Source organism: Prunus persica, chromosome G2 (assembly GCF_000346465.2).
Source record: "Prunus persica cultivar Lovell chromosome G2, Prunus_persica_NCBIv2, whole genome shotgun sequence".
In the NCBI taxonomy this organism is placed as follows: Eukaryota; Viridiplantae; Streptophyta; class Magnoliopsida; order Rosales; family Rosaceae; genus Prunus; species Prunus persica.
Window position 1 is genome coordinate 4,961,960 of NC_034010.1, and position 16,776 is coordinate 4,978,735.

The 16,776-nt window shown below is 35.0% G+C and overlaps 1 protein-coding gene across 4 annotated transcripts; it reads right to left on the minus strand.

Moving 5' to 3' along the window:
• LOC18786204 (probable choline kinase 2) lies at positions 8,305-14,861 on the minus strand. 4 transcript variants are annotated; one of them, XM_007218124.2, is made up of 9 exons: positions 14,577-14,860; positions 13,197-13,605; positions 12,402-12,523; positions 12,076-12,271; positions 11,237-11,354; positions 11,100-11,147; positions 10,897-10,997; positions 10,580-10,703; positions 8,305-8,859 (listed from the first exon to the last, which is right to left on the minus strand). In XM_007218124.2, exons 2-9 carry the CDS (start codon positions 13,548-13,550, stop codon positions 8,765-8,767), a joined length of 1,158 nt encoding a protein of 385 aa, XP_007218186.2. In that variant the 5' UTR covers positions 13,551-13,605; positions 14,577-14,860; the 3' UTR covers positions 8,305-8,764. The 4 variants fall into 4 exon arrangements, with proteins under 4 accessions (XP_007218186.2, XP_020413870.1, XP_020413872.1 ...); XM_020558281.1 differs by lacking the exon at positions 14,577-14,860 and adding an exon at positions 14,203-14,361; XM_020558283.1 differs by lacking the exon at positions 8,305-8,859 and adding an exon at positions 8,887-9,236.

Here is a 16,776-nt window from a genome sequence, read left to right on the forward strand (position 1 = left end):
TCAATTGGTTGGTGATGGGTGCTGCGGTTTTGGAGTCATGTCAATTCCAATAGATGCCATTGCCAGCTATCTACTTTCATATTAATCTCTATTTTTATATTAAATTACTAATACTATACAATATCATGTAATGTAATGGTATTCATATCAATTATTACCTTCTATAGGCATGCCAAATTTTTTATTTTTATTTTTCTAAGTATATCAGTTATTATTTATTTATTTAATAGGCTTTTCAAGCCAGTTATCTACTTTCATGTAAATGCAAAGACGATAGAGTTGAATACATATATATAGACATGAAATGATACATGACCAGCCTTGACTATAAAAAATAAAAAATAAAAAATAAAAAAACATTCCCAAAAGAGGAATACTAGCTATATTTCTCATATGATCTCATTCCAGCTAAGGTCTTAAATATCGATAATTTTGAAAATATTGGTGGTTCAAAAATACGGAAATATCAATGGAAATATCGGGAAAATATCGATATCGATAAAAATTAAATAAAAACCACGGAAATTATGATAAATACATGGAAATTTTTAATGAAACTTTAGAAGAAGTTTATTTAGTCAATCATCTATTATTTTGACACACAAAATTGGAAGAAAATGCATTGTATAGTGGGTTTGAGTGATTTAAGTTGATTATATTGCTAGCTGACAAACTCTGTGACTTAGAAAATCTGGAGTAATTAATGAAAGAGAATTAAACACTCCCTAGTAATTTATTTATCATTTTTTAGTATAATATTTTACACTTTATAAATTGCATAGTAAGATACATGAGTAACCTTATTTCATGTTATTTACTGGGCATGATACACGTTCTTATATTTATTATTTATAAAAAATTGAAAAATAATTAAAGATGTAAACCAACTTGATTTTTCATGAAAATTAGGCACTTTACCATGCTTAAAAAATAATAGTGAAGATTGAATACTAACTAAGAACATAAATAAATCTATCCAAGGAAGAATTAAATAGTAAATAAAGAAAATAATTATAGAGATTTAAGTAATTAAGCAACAATTTGAAGGGGAATTTAGTAATGTAAGTACTTATAATGAATAGTAAAATAATCAATAACATAAAATGGATTAAATAGAAAAGAAATAAATTATATTAAGTAATGAAGTAACTGATCAATAATATAAAATAATAAGTAATTATGTTAATTTCTATTTTGAGAAACAGCTCGCAAGTATTATAAATATAAATTCCATAGCTTATTATCACAAAGTGATGACTAGTGTGGTGGTTATAAGTCGTAGAATGGGAAAGGAGTTCGATCCCCTGCATGCGTGAAGTGAGTTCTCTTTAATTTTTGAAAGCTCATATCGAGATAATATCGCGATATATTGACCATTTGCAGCTGCCACTTGAACCAAAATATCGGTGAAATTATCGATAAATTGACGATATATAGATGGAAATGTGCTAAAATATCGCTGCCCAAAAAAAAAAAAAAAATTTCGCCGAAATGATCGAAACCACTTATCTTCAAAGCTCCTTTTTAAGATCATGTATGCAAAAAAATCAACTATATCGAAAATTATTTAGACATTTTATTATGATAAAATAAATAGATGAATTTAATATTTTGAATAGACACAAGTTTGACATTAAAAATTAACAATTTCGACTACCATACAAGTTATAACATATCAAAAAGACGAAAAGGAAAAAGATAAGGTAGTTAATTTTTTTTTTTAATAATAAAAACATCATATACAATGACAGGACCCGATTCAAATTTCACTTTGGAATTTGAGCCGAACCTTGTGCGTGGGCACTCTTGACCAAAATACCCTTCTAGGTTTCCTAGATTCTTTTTCTTCAAGTTTGGCTTCTGTCGAAAATTCAACAGAGTCTCCCCTGTAATTCGTCCGTTTCCTAAAATTTTCACATGTACTACAAGCACTTTAAATATCCCCATTCATTCAGCATATACAAAAATAGAATTCATGCAACCAAACATATGTCACATACCAAAGTCCAAAGATACTGACAATATTCATGACAATCTAAGCAAAAAAGGAGGTGTACAAATAAGCTGGGCTGATATGTACACCACAACCGCCACTTGATGCAATAATATCAGATTAGGCTCACAAGTGAGAATGATAATAAAGAATTTATAAACTTCCCTCAAATTTTGAACTTCTCAATCAATCACTAACAACCTCAACAAAATTTCGAGCATAAAAGAAAGACCTCAGTTACTAATATAAATTTTGAAATAATAAACATATAAATTTCAGAATGTCATTGGCATAAAATGAACTTTGCACCCTATCATACATCAGGCCTTTTAAAGTCAAATAAATCGTTTTCCCAACTGAAATTGATCCCAACCTTTAGAACAACATAAATACGTTAACAAGTTTCAAAATAAATTAACTGAATGGCTTTTCAATCACTTGGTCTCGCGGTTGCACCTAGTAACTCTAGGTTGCCTACGTACTCTTAACAAGAGATCAAGCCACACGTAGTTCTTTCAATGTGATTGCAAAACAATTCTAGTTCTCATGTTAGTGATATGCTCACCATTATTCACAAGCTCTAAAGTATATTCTTTTCAACCATCCCAATTCTCCAAACAGTTCATACTCAAAACATAAGTAGGCCACTCACTGAACTTCCTCTAATTCATAAATCAAATTGTATATTATTGGTTTAAATTATATATATAAAATAAAAATAAAAATAAAAATAAAACCAACAAGCTCCGAAGATACTTTTATCCTTTCCTTCAAAACTCATATAAGGCTCATTATATAAGTATATATATATATATATATATGTCAACAACTGAACATGAATATATATATATATATATATTCTTCTTTTACTTGTAAAACAAACTCATCGCTTAAGAAACTAATGGTGAAATGTATAAAATTCTTAAAATTTAGGAAATTATTAATCCTTGTCTCTAAATCAAAAAATAGGTATTAAATTTTTACTCCCAAAATATCAAGATAAAATCATCAATATTAGTTAAACATCTTAAAACCCAAATACTCTCCACCTAGGCGTACCCCCATTCCTGATCCGTCAATTCCAATATTAATCCGTCAATTCCTTGTGTCATATTATATGACACATCCTCGCAGGCCTTGGTAACACAAAGTCAATCCGAGCCACATTCCTCGTAGGCCTCAAGGGGCCATTAGTCAGTCTAAGTCGCATTCCTCGCAGAACTCGGGGGATATATATATATATATATATAGTTGGCTCAAGAATGCATATCCTTGCACCACACGGTTCAAGCGTCCCTGAAACTCGTGGGGCATTTAAGGCAACTGGGGGAGAGGGGTTACTAGTTATTATTATTGTTGTTTTTTCAAAAAATCCAAAAAATTGGTTTTTAAAAAAAATAAAAATAAAAACCAACCTCATTTCTACATAATTCCCCACATTCTTTCCATCCTTACTATCCTTACTCTTTTCATCCTTCTACATAAAAAGTTAACCAAAATATTTAAAGAATATAACTAATCAAATAATGAGGGGTCTATGATTTAGGCTTGCACTGTTGGAGATAGTAAAATATATATGTAGTGAGCTAAATTTAATGGGTGAGCTATGTTTAGCCCTCCACTGCTGGAGATAACCTTAAGTTCGTTTTTTTTCTAATATTGGCTACAATATATCAGAGTACTCAAATCATATTTGGTGAGGTTTTTTTTCTTAATATTCGCTTCATTTCTGTTAAAATAATTTGCCCAAATTATTTGAAAAAACCATATATGAAATGGACTTTAGAAACACACCCAAATCCCATTTATAGCATAACAAAAAGGCTTTTAACTTCTTTTAAATTACATAACTGTCATTGATTTCTTAAAACAAACCCAACCCAAAAATCTTAGAAAAAAGTCCAAAACACTCAATGGAGCATCAAAGTAATTTAATAATTAAAATTAAATTCAATAGGGCCAGCTGTCATTTTTTGGATTTTTTTTTATAGTTTGTTTATAGAAATTAAATGTGTATTATTTATAATTTTAGTGCTAAGAATGAGTATATAACTAAATATCTCCAATAATTTTCAGCATCCAATGACACTCCACTAAAACCCATATCATTTACTGGCACTAATGTCCCAGGTTTGTGTCGCAGCTCTCGGATTTTGGTCCAAGGTCAAAGCATATGGAATAGTGGAATTATATATCCCACGTTTTTAATAGGATAAATTATCCTATAGAAGTACACAAAACAAGATTATAGTGGTATCCTACTACCCACTAAGAGCATTTCCAGCAAAGGGACCAAGGGGAGGGTTGGGGGGGGAACCCAAAATGGTGTTTCCAGCAACAAAGATCTGCCAAGACAAGGAGTGGGGCCCAGCAAACTGGGCTGCCCGAGGGCAAGAGCTGACGTCAGCGCTGGAGTTTAAATTTTTTTAACATTGGCGCGTGCAATGCACGCGCCAACGTTAAAAAAAAAAAAAATTTGACGCGCCCGCTACAATCCCCCAACGGCTCTCTTCCACGTGGCTAGCTTCTGAGCTCTCCGATCCACTTTTTCCAGCAATCCAACGGTAGCCATTTTTTCCCGAATAAAAAAATTGAAATTGCCCCCCTCCCCCAACGGCTCTCTTCCACGTGTCTCCTTCTGGGGTCTCCGATCCCCTTTTTCCAGAAATCCAACGGCAGCCAATTTTTTCCCAAATAAAAAAATGAAACAAAATCAAAATTTGTTTAAAAAATACCCAAAAAATACTGAAATTTTTTTCTACAAATACCAACCAATACTCTTCACTTTTAACACCAACTCCTCATACATTTTCTTCTCATTCTACTATTATTCACTTTCTACTCAATATTTTTTCACTTTCAAGTTATTTTTTTCTCTATCATATTATGGGTTCTTCTAATGAAACCGGAGGGGCATGGAGCATGATGGAAGATGTTAGCTTGTGTGAGGCTTGGCTCCGAGTTAGTCATTGTCTCGTAACGGGCAATGAGATTAAATTATGTCATATGTGGAAAAAAATTCATCAGGAATTTTGTGATAGGGCAATTGGTTCGACCTGTACGGATCAAGCATTATCTAGTAGGTGGAAAATTCTTAACAAAGAGTTGGGGAAATGGAGAGATACCATGACAAAAGCGATGGACAACTATAGAAGCGGGGAAAACCTTAGCAGTGAGGTAAATTATTTGTAATTTTTGTTTTATTAATTTCTATGTCATATTAAATTTTATTTAAATGTTTCTTGTAATTTATATATGTTGTTAATATTTCTTGTATTTCCAATATTAATATGAATGTTTCTTGCAATATTTATATTTTGTTTTGCATTTCTAATAAATTGTTAAAGTTTCTTGCGTTTCCATTTTTTTTTTTTTAATACTTGTTGCATTGCCAATATTTTTTAAAGTTTCTTGTATTGCCATTTTTTTTTATACTTGTTGCATTGCCAATATTTTTTAAAGTTTCTTACATTTCCAATTTTTTTTTTTATATAGATTATGCAAGCACAAATGTTTTTTGGTGCTACTGGGCAAGGCAAAAAAAGTTTCAACCATACCCTATGTTGGGAGGTGGTGAAGAATTGTAAGAGATTCCAAATTATTCCAACGGGTCCGACAGTAGTCTTGAACGAGACGCCACTCTATGAGACACCAGCATCGGATTCACCTATGGATTCCTCGATGAGTCAAGACTCGCCTATCGAAAAGGAGCCTAGGCCTATGGGGAGGAAGGCGGCGAAGGCGAAGAGAGGGAGTAATTCTACCAAGAATGCATCTAAATTTTTGAAGGAACTTTCAAAGATGCAAGCCATGAGAATTGAAATGGACATGAAACAACAAGAGCACGATAGGCAATTGATGTAGAATATGCAAAAGAAAGGGAGTATGTACGCCAAGAAAAGATTGAAAAAAAGGATCGGGAAACCATGACCATGGATACAAGCCATATGTCCCCTGAAACAAAACAATTTTGGAAGCTAGAACGAAGGGATGTTATGAGACGAAGACTTTTTCGTGATGATGGACCTAGCAATACGGATTGGTTAAATGATTAAAATCATTAAGTTAGTTTGCTTGCCTTTCATTTCATTGTACCATTAAGTTAGTTTGCTTGCCTTTCATTTCATTGTATTTTTTGTTTTGTTTAAAAAATTAGTGGTAATTCATGTATTTTATTTTATGAGTTGTATTGATTTTCTTTTAGTGAATAAAGAAAATATTCAACAAAATTCCTTTTTATTCAAAACATTCCATACATAAAAAACAAACCACAACTAAAGCATAAAAAATAAACAAACCACAACTAAAGCATAAAAAAACAATAAAGCATAACTAAAAATACAACATAAACATAATACATTAAAAAAACATCTTCACTTCACTTCATTCACCTTCATTGCCTTTCATCGCCCACAAATACTCCATCAAGTCAACTTGACGGTGTTCATGAATATACAACGATTGTATCTCTGTGTAGCGCTCAATCATACGAGGCAAGAAACTACCGTCTCTAACCAACGGATCATGCTGCACTAGTTCTCCATTTGGCCCCATGAGTTTTTCATAAATTCGTGTTAAGGCCGTGTTCATGGGATCTGGTTCATACACTTCATCAGCATCGTAATCATACTCATCTTCCACAATCATGTTGTGGAGGATGATACAAGTCATCATTATACTCTTAAGCACCTCCTCGTCAAATAGACACATTGCACCCCTGATAATAGCCTACCGGGCTTGAAGGATACCAAAGCACCTCTCCACATCTTTTCTGTACCCCTCTTGATAAGAAGCAAAAAAAATTTCCTTATGGGATCGGGGATGTGGAATTGATTTCACAAATGTTGTCCACCTCGGTAGATACCATCAGCTAGATAATACCCGTTCTGGTAGACGGTATTATTGATTTGATATGTGATATTTGGGCCTTCACCTCTCAGAACATCATTGAACATCGGGGATTGACCCAGGACATTCAAATCGTTTTGAGAGCCGGCAACTCCAAATAAGGCATGCCAAACCCATGTATCAAAACTAGCAACTACTTTTCTGCCCTTTCCAATTTCCATAATCTCCTTGCCAAGCAGTTGGACAATTTTTCCATTGTCAGTGCATGCAGTCAATGCTACAAATCATTCCAGGAAATCTACGAGACTCAGCTTTTTTTAGAAGCCGTTGCAGGTCCCTGAGCATAGGTCTGCGCAGGTAGTCCCTAGTGTACAGAGTTTCTATTGCATCACAAAATCGCACCAAGCTCTCCAAAATAGTGGACTTCCCAATCCGGGTAATCTCATCCACTTGATCAGCAGATGACCCATACGCCAACATTTGTATCACAGCTGTGAACTTTTGCTCGGGAAGAAGCCCCAAATTTCCAGCACAATTTTTTTTTAAAACAAAGTATTCATCATAATTACAAATATCATGCATGACTTTATTGAACAAATGAGGTTGCATTCTATATCTCGCTCGAAAATGAACATCAGAGTACAGAGAATGTGGGATAAAATAATCTTCCAGAAGATTCTTACCCCGAGAATGTCTATGTCTGTCCATATTCGGGGCACGGCCTTCTCGTGAACCACGGCGGCTCTAGTGTTCCTCCTCCAGCAAAGCAACGGCCATGCCAAGTTGCTCATCTAGTTCTCTCTGCACCCTTTTTCTTGCAGCTCGTCGACGCATTCTTTCTCTCCTTTCTCGCTCTTGCCTCTCCAAAACCTCTTGCATGTCTGCCATTGAAAATGGAGAACGAAATCTAAAATCTGAGAAATGGAAATGTAGAGAAGATCTGGTGTGGGAGGTATGAGTTGAGCCTCTGGTTTTATAGAAAAATTTAGACAGATAGATATGACACGTGGCGCAATCTTAGATGGTGAAAATGTTATCTGAAATTTGAAATTCAAATGAAATTTAAAATTAAAAATTTATCTGAAATTTGAATTTTGAAATGTATCAGAAATTTGAAACCGAAAATCTTATCCGATATGAATAGTATTGATACGTAGGAATCCAAAAATCTTATCCGAAAATATTAATAAAAAAATTAATAGTATTTGCCATGGCAAGCTTAAACTGCTGGAAACACACTTTGCTGGGGGGGGGGGAGGGCTAGGGCAGCCACATGACAAGGGGCTAACTGGTGGAAATGCTCTAAACGAGGCCTAAATATTGTGGCGTATCCAAAACATTGGCGGATTGAACAATATAAAAATTGATGAAAGACTCCAAAGCGAGAGAGAGAGAGAGAGAGAGAGAGAGAGAGAGAGAGAGAGAGAGAGAGAGAGAGAGAGAGAGAAGAGGATACAACAAGAGATAGGTAACAAAAAATTCGTTTTTTCGTTTTCATTTTGGTTGACAATAGAGAAGGGAAAGTAGCTAAAAAGAAAATCATCCACTAAACTTATATAACACAAACAAAAAATGCATAACAAACCATGGCATTCCATCAAGAAGACCACACTCCCCTGTGTTAAACCTTAACGCACTTGTTACTAAAGGGAACACCCAAACAACTGCAGAGGCTCCAATAATGCATCCACACTGCGGTTAACGCCTATATACGCGAGGAACTCTATGATAGATCAATCTGTCAGCGCCTTTTTTTTAACTTAATTTTTTTAAAAACCATATTTGCCATATATTTGCCATTTCTCTGCAGTCGCCACACCAGTTTTATGTTACACCACTTCATCCCAATTATGCAATGCACACTCGGATGATATTTTCCCCTCTTACACCGATGTCACTCTTAGTTGGCGAAAATCTCCAAAACTAAGTTTTCGTCTTTGTCAAGCTGAAATATTTCTGAAGCTTCTTGAACATACTTGGCCGCTTAGATAATGTTTTCTTAGTGCCCTTTTGTTCGCCTGCAAACCAAAATTCACTTTCACATAAAAGTAAAGAGTTCTTTAAGTTTTTTTAAGGAAAAAAAAAAAGGGCTGAGGAATGGACATAAATCCTACAAGATAACGTTACAAGCAGACGGGATGTGCCTGAATGATACAAGAAATGAAATTCATACAACGATCCCAAGGATGCTGCTAATGTGATTGCAATGCAGGTTTATTTACATATTCTTGAGATCTGATCAAACAGTGATCCTTTTTCTATTATAGCTTACCACCAAAAATCCAGAACCATATTCACATCAACCAGAACAAGAATTTCAAAGAAGAAGTGGGTCTCCACAGCTTCATACGTGCTGTTAAGCAGCAGCTCCATGCATGTCTTATTTAACTGCAGCCTTTTTTATTTATTTTGTACATAAGCATTACATAATGTGGGAAAGTTCTCAAATATTAAGATTAAAGATAATTTATAGGGCAAGTTCATGAACTGGAGATGTTGCATTAACCAAAATAAGGGAAGCAGAAGCAAGACAATACAATAATGAAATTGCAGCATAAGAAATAGAAAATAAAGCGACTAAGGGCACTGAAGATGAAGCTCGTTTGGATTCCCCCACAAAAATATCCACTTTGCATTGATCAACTATGTCTTTACCACCTATTGCATAATAAAGACAGGCCCTGAGTTTTAGTCCTGTTTTAAACTACTGCCTCCCTAAAATAAATATAAAACGTGATGTTACCATCCCAGTAAATTACCCAGTTACTCTCATGGCAATCCCTTGACACAATTACCAATCAATCCCAACCACCCTGGACATTAAACAGCAACCAAGAACATCTCCTGTATTAGGCAGATAACTCTGCTCCCTTTCAAGATCAAGAACTATAGCTATAACTATCTTGGGATGAAAATAAAATTAATTACTTTTAGAAGTGATATCTCATAGCTCTGAGAAAATGAACTTAATAGCTTGAATCCACATCAAATTACCTTTCTTGCTCACCCAACCTGAACCAACCGACTCAATCTGAGCTAACTAGAACTACTTCTACCCGAAATGTGAAGATCACAATGTCAAGCCTAGGCCATCTTCAGTTGGATCAACAATTAAGACCAAGTCATGGCACAAAACTCCCATTGAAGATATACATCACCACTCATCAAATCATTGAAACAGTTTAGTGTTGGATTTGGTATCCTTAGTGCAGGAGGTTTTCTTTTGGGTATCCTTGTTAAAATTGGTTTCTCAATCATAGTAGGTTTTGGTTTTGCTTATTCAAATAGGACTAGGGTGACTTGTCCCAGTGGAATTAGGGGGTTTTTGAGGGTGCGTATAAATTCAACTCGTGGAATTAGGGGTTTTTGAGGGTGCATATAAATTCAACTCCAGGGTGGGTGTTTTGTAACACCTAAGGGAGTTGTGAGCGAGAGCCAAAAGATAGAGAGTAATCTTCATGGGTTTAAGAGAGGGTGTACAAGGGGCATCCTATTGGATATGTGCTTGAGTTTGGGATTAAATCTTGAGATGCTATTCTTGTACTTTGTTTTGTTTTCTCATATATAGTGAAGGTGAAAACTCTCTGTGGATGTAGGGAGGATTTTTCCAAAACACGTGGGGCTTTTTCCTACAAAGTCATTATCAGATAACAAAATTCACTTGCTAGCCTGTAATATAATGCGATCAAAGGACTACAGAAGTGTGAATTGAACTCAATAACTAAACAGTACAGTTACCATCAGTCGCAACATCTGGTAACGATCCAACAGAACCCAACAGCTTAGGCTTGGTTTTCCAGTACTGTTGAAACCTTTGCCTTGCATATTCCATGTAGTCAAAGTCAATATCATTCACATGTTCCTGAAAAATTAAAAAAGAAAATATAGTGGATACAAAATTAGTAGAGTCCAAGAAAAACAAAGTATGATTACTATTTCCTACCAATTCTTTACCACGTATCCTAAATCTTGCCACAGAAAAGTACTCTACCCAATATTTTAATCATGTAAGAGGTAGGTAAAAGCCATGAAAACAACAATGAAATGATGAGTACCGATATTATTCCCCATAAGCCCCAAAACAGATGGCTTGCAAGAGTATAGTTCTCAACATCTTGAACCAGCTGCTCCACTTCATTCTCAGTAGGGTGATTGCCTGCGTACAGATCCCATAATTGAGAGGAAAGCAATACATCATTCCAAGTTCCTAGAAAAGATATTTCATATTTGACCATAATCAAGCATAAGATATTATTACCTGAAGAACTCAGGTACAAACGAACAAACCGCTGGCGCTCCTCCAAACCTGTAGTGGGAGGTCAGAATATAGCATGGCAACAGAAGGAAATAAGAAAAATATAGACATCAAAGAATGTGTCACAACAGATGACAAACCAGGATATTTGCTGTAGTCCAAAATATGAGGTGTATCGGTGTGATAGTCAGCAGCCATCTCACAGAAATGATTTGATATGTCAAATGCAACAGCATTATAACTTGCATACTCGTAGTCCTGGCAAGAAAGGTTAACACATCATCAAAACTTTTGAATATTCTGGAAAAATAATTATGTCAGAAGGCCAAACCAAAGAATTTCATCCATGCTGTTCATGGCCTATCATGTGCACATTGAAGAAGACAGAATTTGATATTCTATGCATGCAATAAACATGGTCCTGAATTACTTCCCAGGAAATGAACCAAATAATTGGCCTTAAGTCAGAAATTAAGCAAAGTCAGGCATCAAAACTAGGGTAAACTTAAATTTAAACCCTAAACCTAAAGGCTACATTATAAGCCTATCATAAGTTCAAAAAAAAAAAAAAAAAAAAGGTTGAAAAGAACAAGACCTTCTTCCTAGAAGCACAGTCGAACTCAAACTATCTTAGTAAAGGAATCTTTCCATCGGAACTTCAGATAGGATGAAGGAACAGCCTATATATAGGGGTAATTAGGAACTGAAATACTGTCTCCAAATGATTAAGGATGACCCCAGTCTTAAATTTGTTTTCTTTTCTTCTGGGTATTGTTCATCAGTAGGAATTATATTGTAAATTTCTTATGCTTAAAGCTATTTGAAATACTTTTTATTCTTTCTATCAGTGACACTTACCATACTAGGGTTAGACATCTGCTAATTAAGTGACTGTCTTATAACTAGGTATTCCATTGTTGCATGTAAATGAAATATAAATAAATCTGAACAAAAATGAAAGGTATAATGAGAGACTTACAATTATGGTTATTGATTTACTCCCTTCCTCGAGCATGATGTTACCGTACTGTAAATCATTGTGGCAAAAACCCATACTTTGAGAAGGTCCTGAGAGTTCCTTCTCCAATAAAGAGATTTCCTTTTCAATGGAATCTAACTGAAAGGCATTAGCTTCTTCTGGGGTAGACAATCTCTTAGCCGTACTGAGCCAATTTCTGGAACATTTACAAAGAATTCATTGCAGCTATAATAAAAGTAGAAACAATTATGTCGGTGACAATTTAATCTCATTTTATTCTGAGACATAGTATTATCGCAAAGAAAGGCCTAAACAAAGAAATGTACCGCAATCTATCCCACAGGGTGACATCCTTTGGGCCAGGCATATTAAGTTCATGGAACTCCTTTAATTTAGCAGCTATAAGAGCAGATATATCTGGATCACGTAGATCACATGCTGATAGTGTCTGAAAGTTCACAAGTGAAAGAGAGAGATATAGTGTTACTTTAAGTAAAGGAACAAAGTGCTTTTATATTTTATGAAGAGTTATATAAGTCTGTAGTTGACTCCTCTATTCAATTTATCCATTTAACTCAAGAAATGAAATAGATATGCATTTATCTTGCTTATATGAACTCCAATAACAAGAAATATAGCACCTCAAATGGGATTAAGAATTCCCTAAGAAAATAATTATTATATACCAAAGAGCTATAGAAGGTAGTCATACAAATTGAAAACTTGACACTAAGAGTTGACAATTTGGCACCACAAATTTAATCTCATGTACCAGAAATATATAATAAGCTTGATAACAAAAAGAACCTAGGCATATAATATACTTCTCAACCGAAGCAGAAATGGCGGAACAAATTTGTGTGGTCTTAAAGTTGCAACAGTAATCCAGAGAAGCATCATAAATTTTAATCACAAGCATGAAAATGTTTCTGTCAATATTATTATTGAACTCCCTGAAGTTCCTCAAAATTTTATACCAATACTAATGTAACATTTGATTGTGACATCCACTTACAATATAGAGAGAAAATTAGAAAACAACTTTTTTCTTTTTGTAAAACATGCCACATTATTATGAGTTTGATAAAGAACAACAGTAAGATAAGTAAACATGAAAGTACCCGAGCATGGATGAACGCTTCAATTCGGCCATTTGGAAAACGCCCAAGCAAGCGAGGTCCCTGACCATTCTTTGACATGTACTCAAATGTTCGGATCTCATTATCCCTGTCAAAGAACACATCGACACCCTCACCATAAATCCTAACCACAACTTTGCGTGAGAGCTCCCCTGTCTTTGCTGGCCACTTTATTTCGAAAACCTCATTGGTCATTGCACCCTTGAGAGGGATCACCTGGAGTGCCTTTGAATCAACCACATCTTCCCACTGGGAAGCCAATGATTGAAGAATCTCCCTAGCTTCTGCTGGTAAACGATCTTCTCTGTTTTCTATGACATTTTCCATGGCACCCATTACAAATGATCAAACTGCACTTCCACACCACGATGACGAGAACTACCCAAGCAACCTAATACCAATGTGTAATCCAAGAACAGAATAACAGGAATTAATATGAATTTTTGACTTCCTAAAAACTTTATCATCTAACTGTCTAACATGACATAAAGCCAACAAACTGAAAACATATGCGAAATAGCTGTACAAATGCTAAATTCAGAGCACACCCGAATATGGCTAAACCATCTTGAAGTCAGAAAGCTCAGCAACTAAACGTTCACATAATCTTCACTAATAAGCAAGATGGTATGAAGAATTTATCAGAAAACAATTTAGCATCATGTCATACAACAATTTGTCTATCTCACAGACTCTCGCTGGTAAGTCATTCAAAGCAATAGAAAGCCTGAGTTGTACAAAAAAAGTCAAACCGCACCCAGTACATGAATTCCAAAGATTTCAATTCCATAATTACACAATTAAAGAAAAAAAGATATTCCAGGCTGTCCCAGATATTTTAAGAACCCACCATCAACCACATCAAGTGCTCCCAATGATCTACAACATGAAGAATGATTATGATATAATCAAGGGGTCAAATTCCATTTCCTCTAAGAAACAAACATAAAATAATTCCATTTTTACAGCATGCATGCAAGATGCAAACCATGTGAGCGCTGAACGAAAGCCACTGCCTAATTCATTTCTGAACAATCATCGACCGCAATTGAACAATTCAGTCTCTTTCCCACCATTTCAAGGTTTCCAAACACAAAAAAATCACACGAATCGGTGAGAAAAAGAATCCAAAACCAATTCTCTAAATTGAGGGAAAATAAGGCGGTTCTTTTTAATTTTTTAATTTTATTTTGCATGCAATTTATTCTGAAGAATATATAATTTTTGGTTGGATATTCTGAAGAATATATTAAAAGAAAATAAACGATTAATTTCTGCATACAGTTTATTCTGAAGAATCAAAATTATTCTTCACAGAAAAGCCAAAGGCAAAAGGCAAAAGGGTGCGAATCTTAACGGTACCTGGAAAAGAGAACCGGACCGGAAACGGAACTGGATGGAAGCGTAGGAAAAGGAACCGCACGAGAAGAGGGCTCGGAACGTCGGCGACAGGGAGGAGAGCCTCGCTGTCGTGCGGTTTGGAGACGAAGGACGGTGACGAGGGAGGGGGCGGGAGATAGAGGTGACGGTTTGTTTGTAATTTTGGGGATTGAGGAATTAAAGGGTTGGGAGGACGAATTTGGGCCGTTGGATTTAAGCGGCAGAAAAGCCAGAAAGTTTGAGAGCGTTTGAAGAAGTCAGAGGGGATAGCAATGAAATAAAAATGACGGGTTATTAGATCACTTCCACCGGTAGTATCCGTCTTTGCAAAAAGTAAGTTGTGACTCATTGCCATGGTTAAGGGTGGGCACTTAAATCAGTAAACTGGAAATTTGAGCCGAACTGCACTGAATTAAACCGGAAAAAAATGAAATTGATTAAAAAGTCAATAATCGGTCAAAAATTGAACCGGACTGGTTTGGACCGATTTTGGATCCGGTTTCATGTCTTCAAAAACTAAACCTGGCCGAACCAAACCGGTCAAATTAAAAAATATATAATTTCAATATATATTTATTTTTAATTTCACAAAAAAAATTATTTTTTTTCCAAGTTCAATTTCAAAATGTCTCTCTTTTCTAACTTTAATATTTATTTTTATATGAAATTGAATAATTTGTTAATTTTCAAGTAATAATAATAATATTTCAATTGAGAATTGTATTAAAAATTAATTTTTATAATCCAGTTCAAAATCGAACCGGACCGGAACCGATCAACTCGAATCAGACAATTTTTGAATTTTTTTTATTAAAACCGAACCGAACAAAACTGAAAGAATAGTACCAAATCGATTTTAATTTGGGACAAAAACCGGTCCAATCCGAACTATGCCCACCTCTAGCCATGGCAAAGGGCAAATACTATTCACCTTTCGTTTTTTTAACCGAAACAATTAATTTGGAGAAATATTTTCGGATAAGATTTTGGGTTCTTACGTATCAATATTTGTTATAAAATTCATATCTCATAATTCGAATGAATTTTTTAAATAAAATTTTCGGTTGCCACGTGTCGATATTTATTATCAATTTCAAATTTCATATAAATCTCTTTATAAAACTAGAGGCTCAGCTCACACCTCTCACACCAAATCTTATCTATCTTTTCATTTCTTAGATTTTAGACTTCATACTCCACTCTCAATGTCAGACATGAGGAGATGCTTGGAGAGGCAAGAGTGAGAAATTAAAGAAAGAAGACGTAGACGAGCTGAAGAAAAAAGAGTGCAGCAAGAAGAAGATGAACAAGTTGCCACTGCAGTGGGTTTGCTCGATCTATCATGGTTCGCAAGTCGGTCGTGGCCGAACGTGGACTGACATAGGCATTCTTTGGGTAAGAATATTTTGGAAGATTACTTTATCCCAAATTCTGTGTACTAGAATGTTGATTTTCGAGGGCGATATAGAATGCAACCCCATTTGTTCAATAAAGTCATGCATGATGTTTGCAATTACAATGCATACTTCGTTAAGAAGTGTGATGCTGTCGGGATTTTGGGGCTTCTTCAGGAGTAAAGGTTTACACCTATTATATAAATGTTAGCGTATAGTTCATTTGCTGATCAGGTGGATGAGATTGCTAGGATGGGGAAGTCCACTACTCTAGAGAGCTTGGTCAGATTCTGTGATGCAATTGAAACTCTCTACAGCATGGACTACCTCTGCAAACCTATGCCTAGGGACCTCCAAAGGCTTCTGCAGAAAGCCGAAGCTCGAGGTTTTCCAGGCATGATTGGAAGCTGAAGCTTGAACAATTTTTTACCACCTCCCAACATTGGTCATGGTTGAAAGATTTTTTGCCTTGCTCAATGGCACCAAACCACATTTGTGCTTGCATAATCTATTAAAAAAAATATTGAAAATGCAAGAAACATTTAAGAAATATTGGAAATGCAAGAAACATTAAAAAAAATATTGGGAATGCAAGAAACATTAACAAAATATTGAAAATGCAAGAAACATTAAAAAATATATATATATTAAGACATTCAAATTAACAAAATGGAAATTACAAATAATTTATCTCATTGCTAAGATTTTCCCCGCTTCTATGGTTGTCCCTCGCTTTTGCCAATGCATCTCTCTATTTCCCCAACTCTTTATTCAAAAAATTTCACTTA

Coding starts and splice junctions, on each gene's coding strand:
- LOC18786204 (XM_007218124.2), bottom strand. CDS start 13,550: ATGGGTGCCATGGAAAATGTCATAGAAAACAGAGAAGATCGTTTACCA. Junction 11,148..11,236: donor GGACTACAGCAAATATCCTG/GTTTGTCATCTG, acceptor CTCCCACTACAG/GTTTGGAGGAGCGCCAGCGG. Junction 10,998..11,099: donor TTTGTACCTGAGTTCTTCAG/GTAATAATATCT, acceptor ATCTGTACGCAG/GCAATCACCCTACTGAGAAT.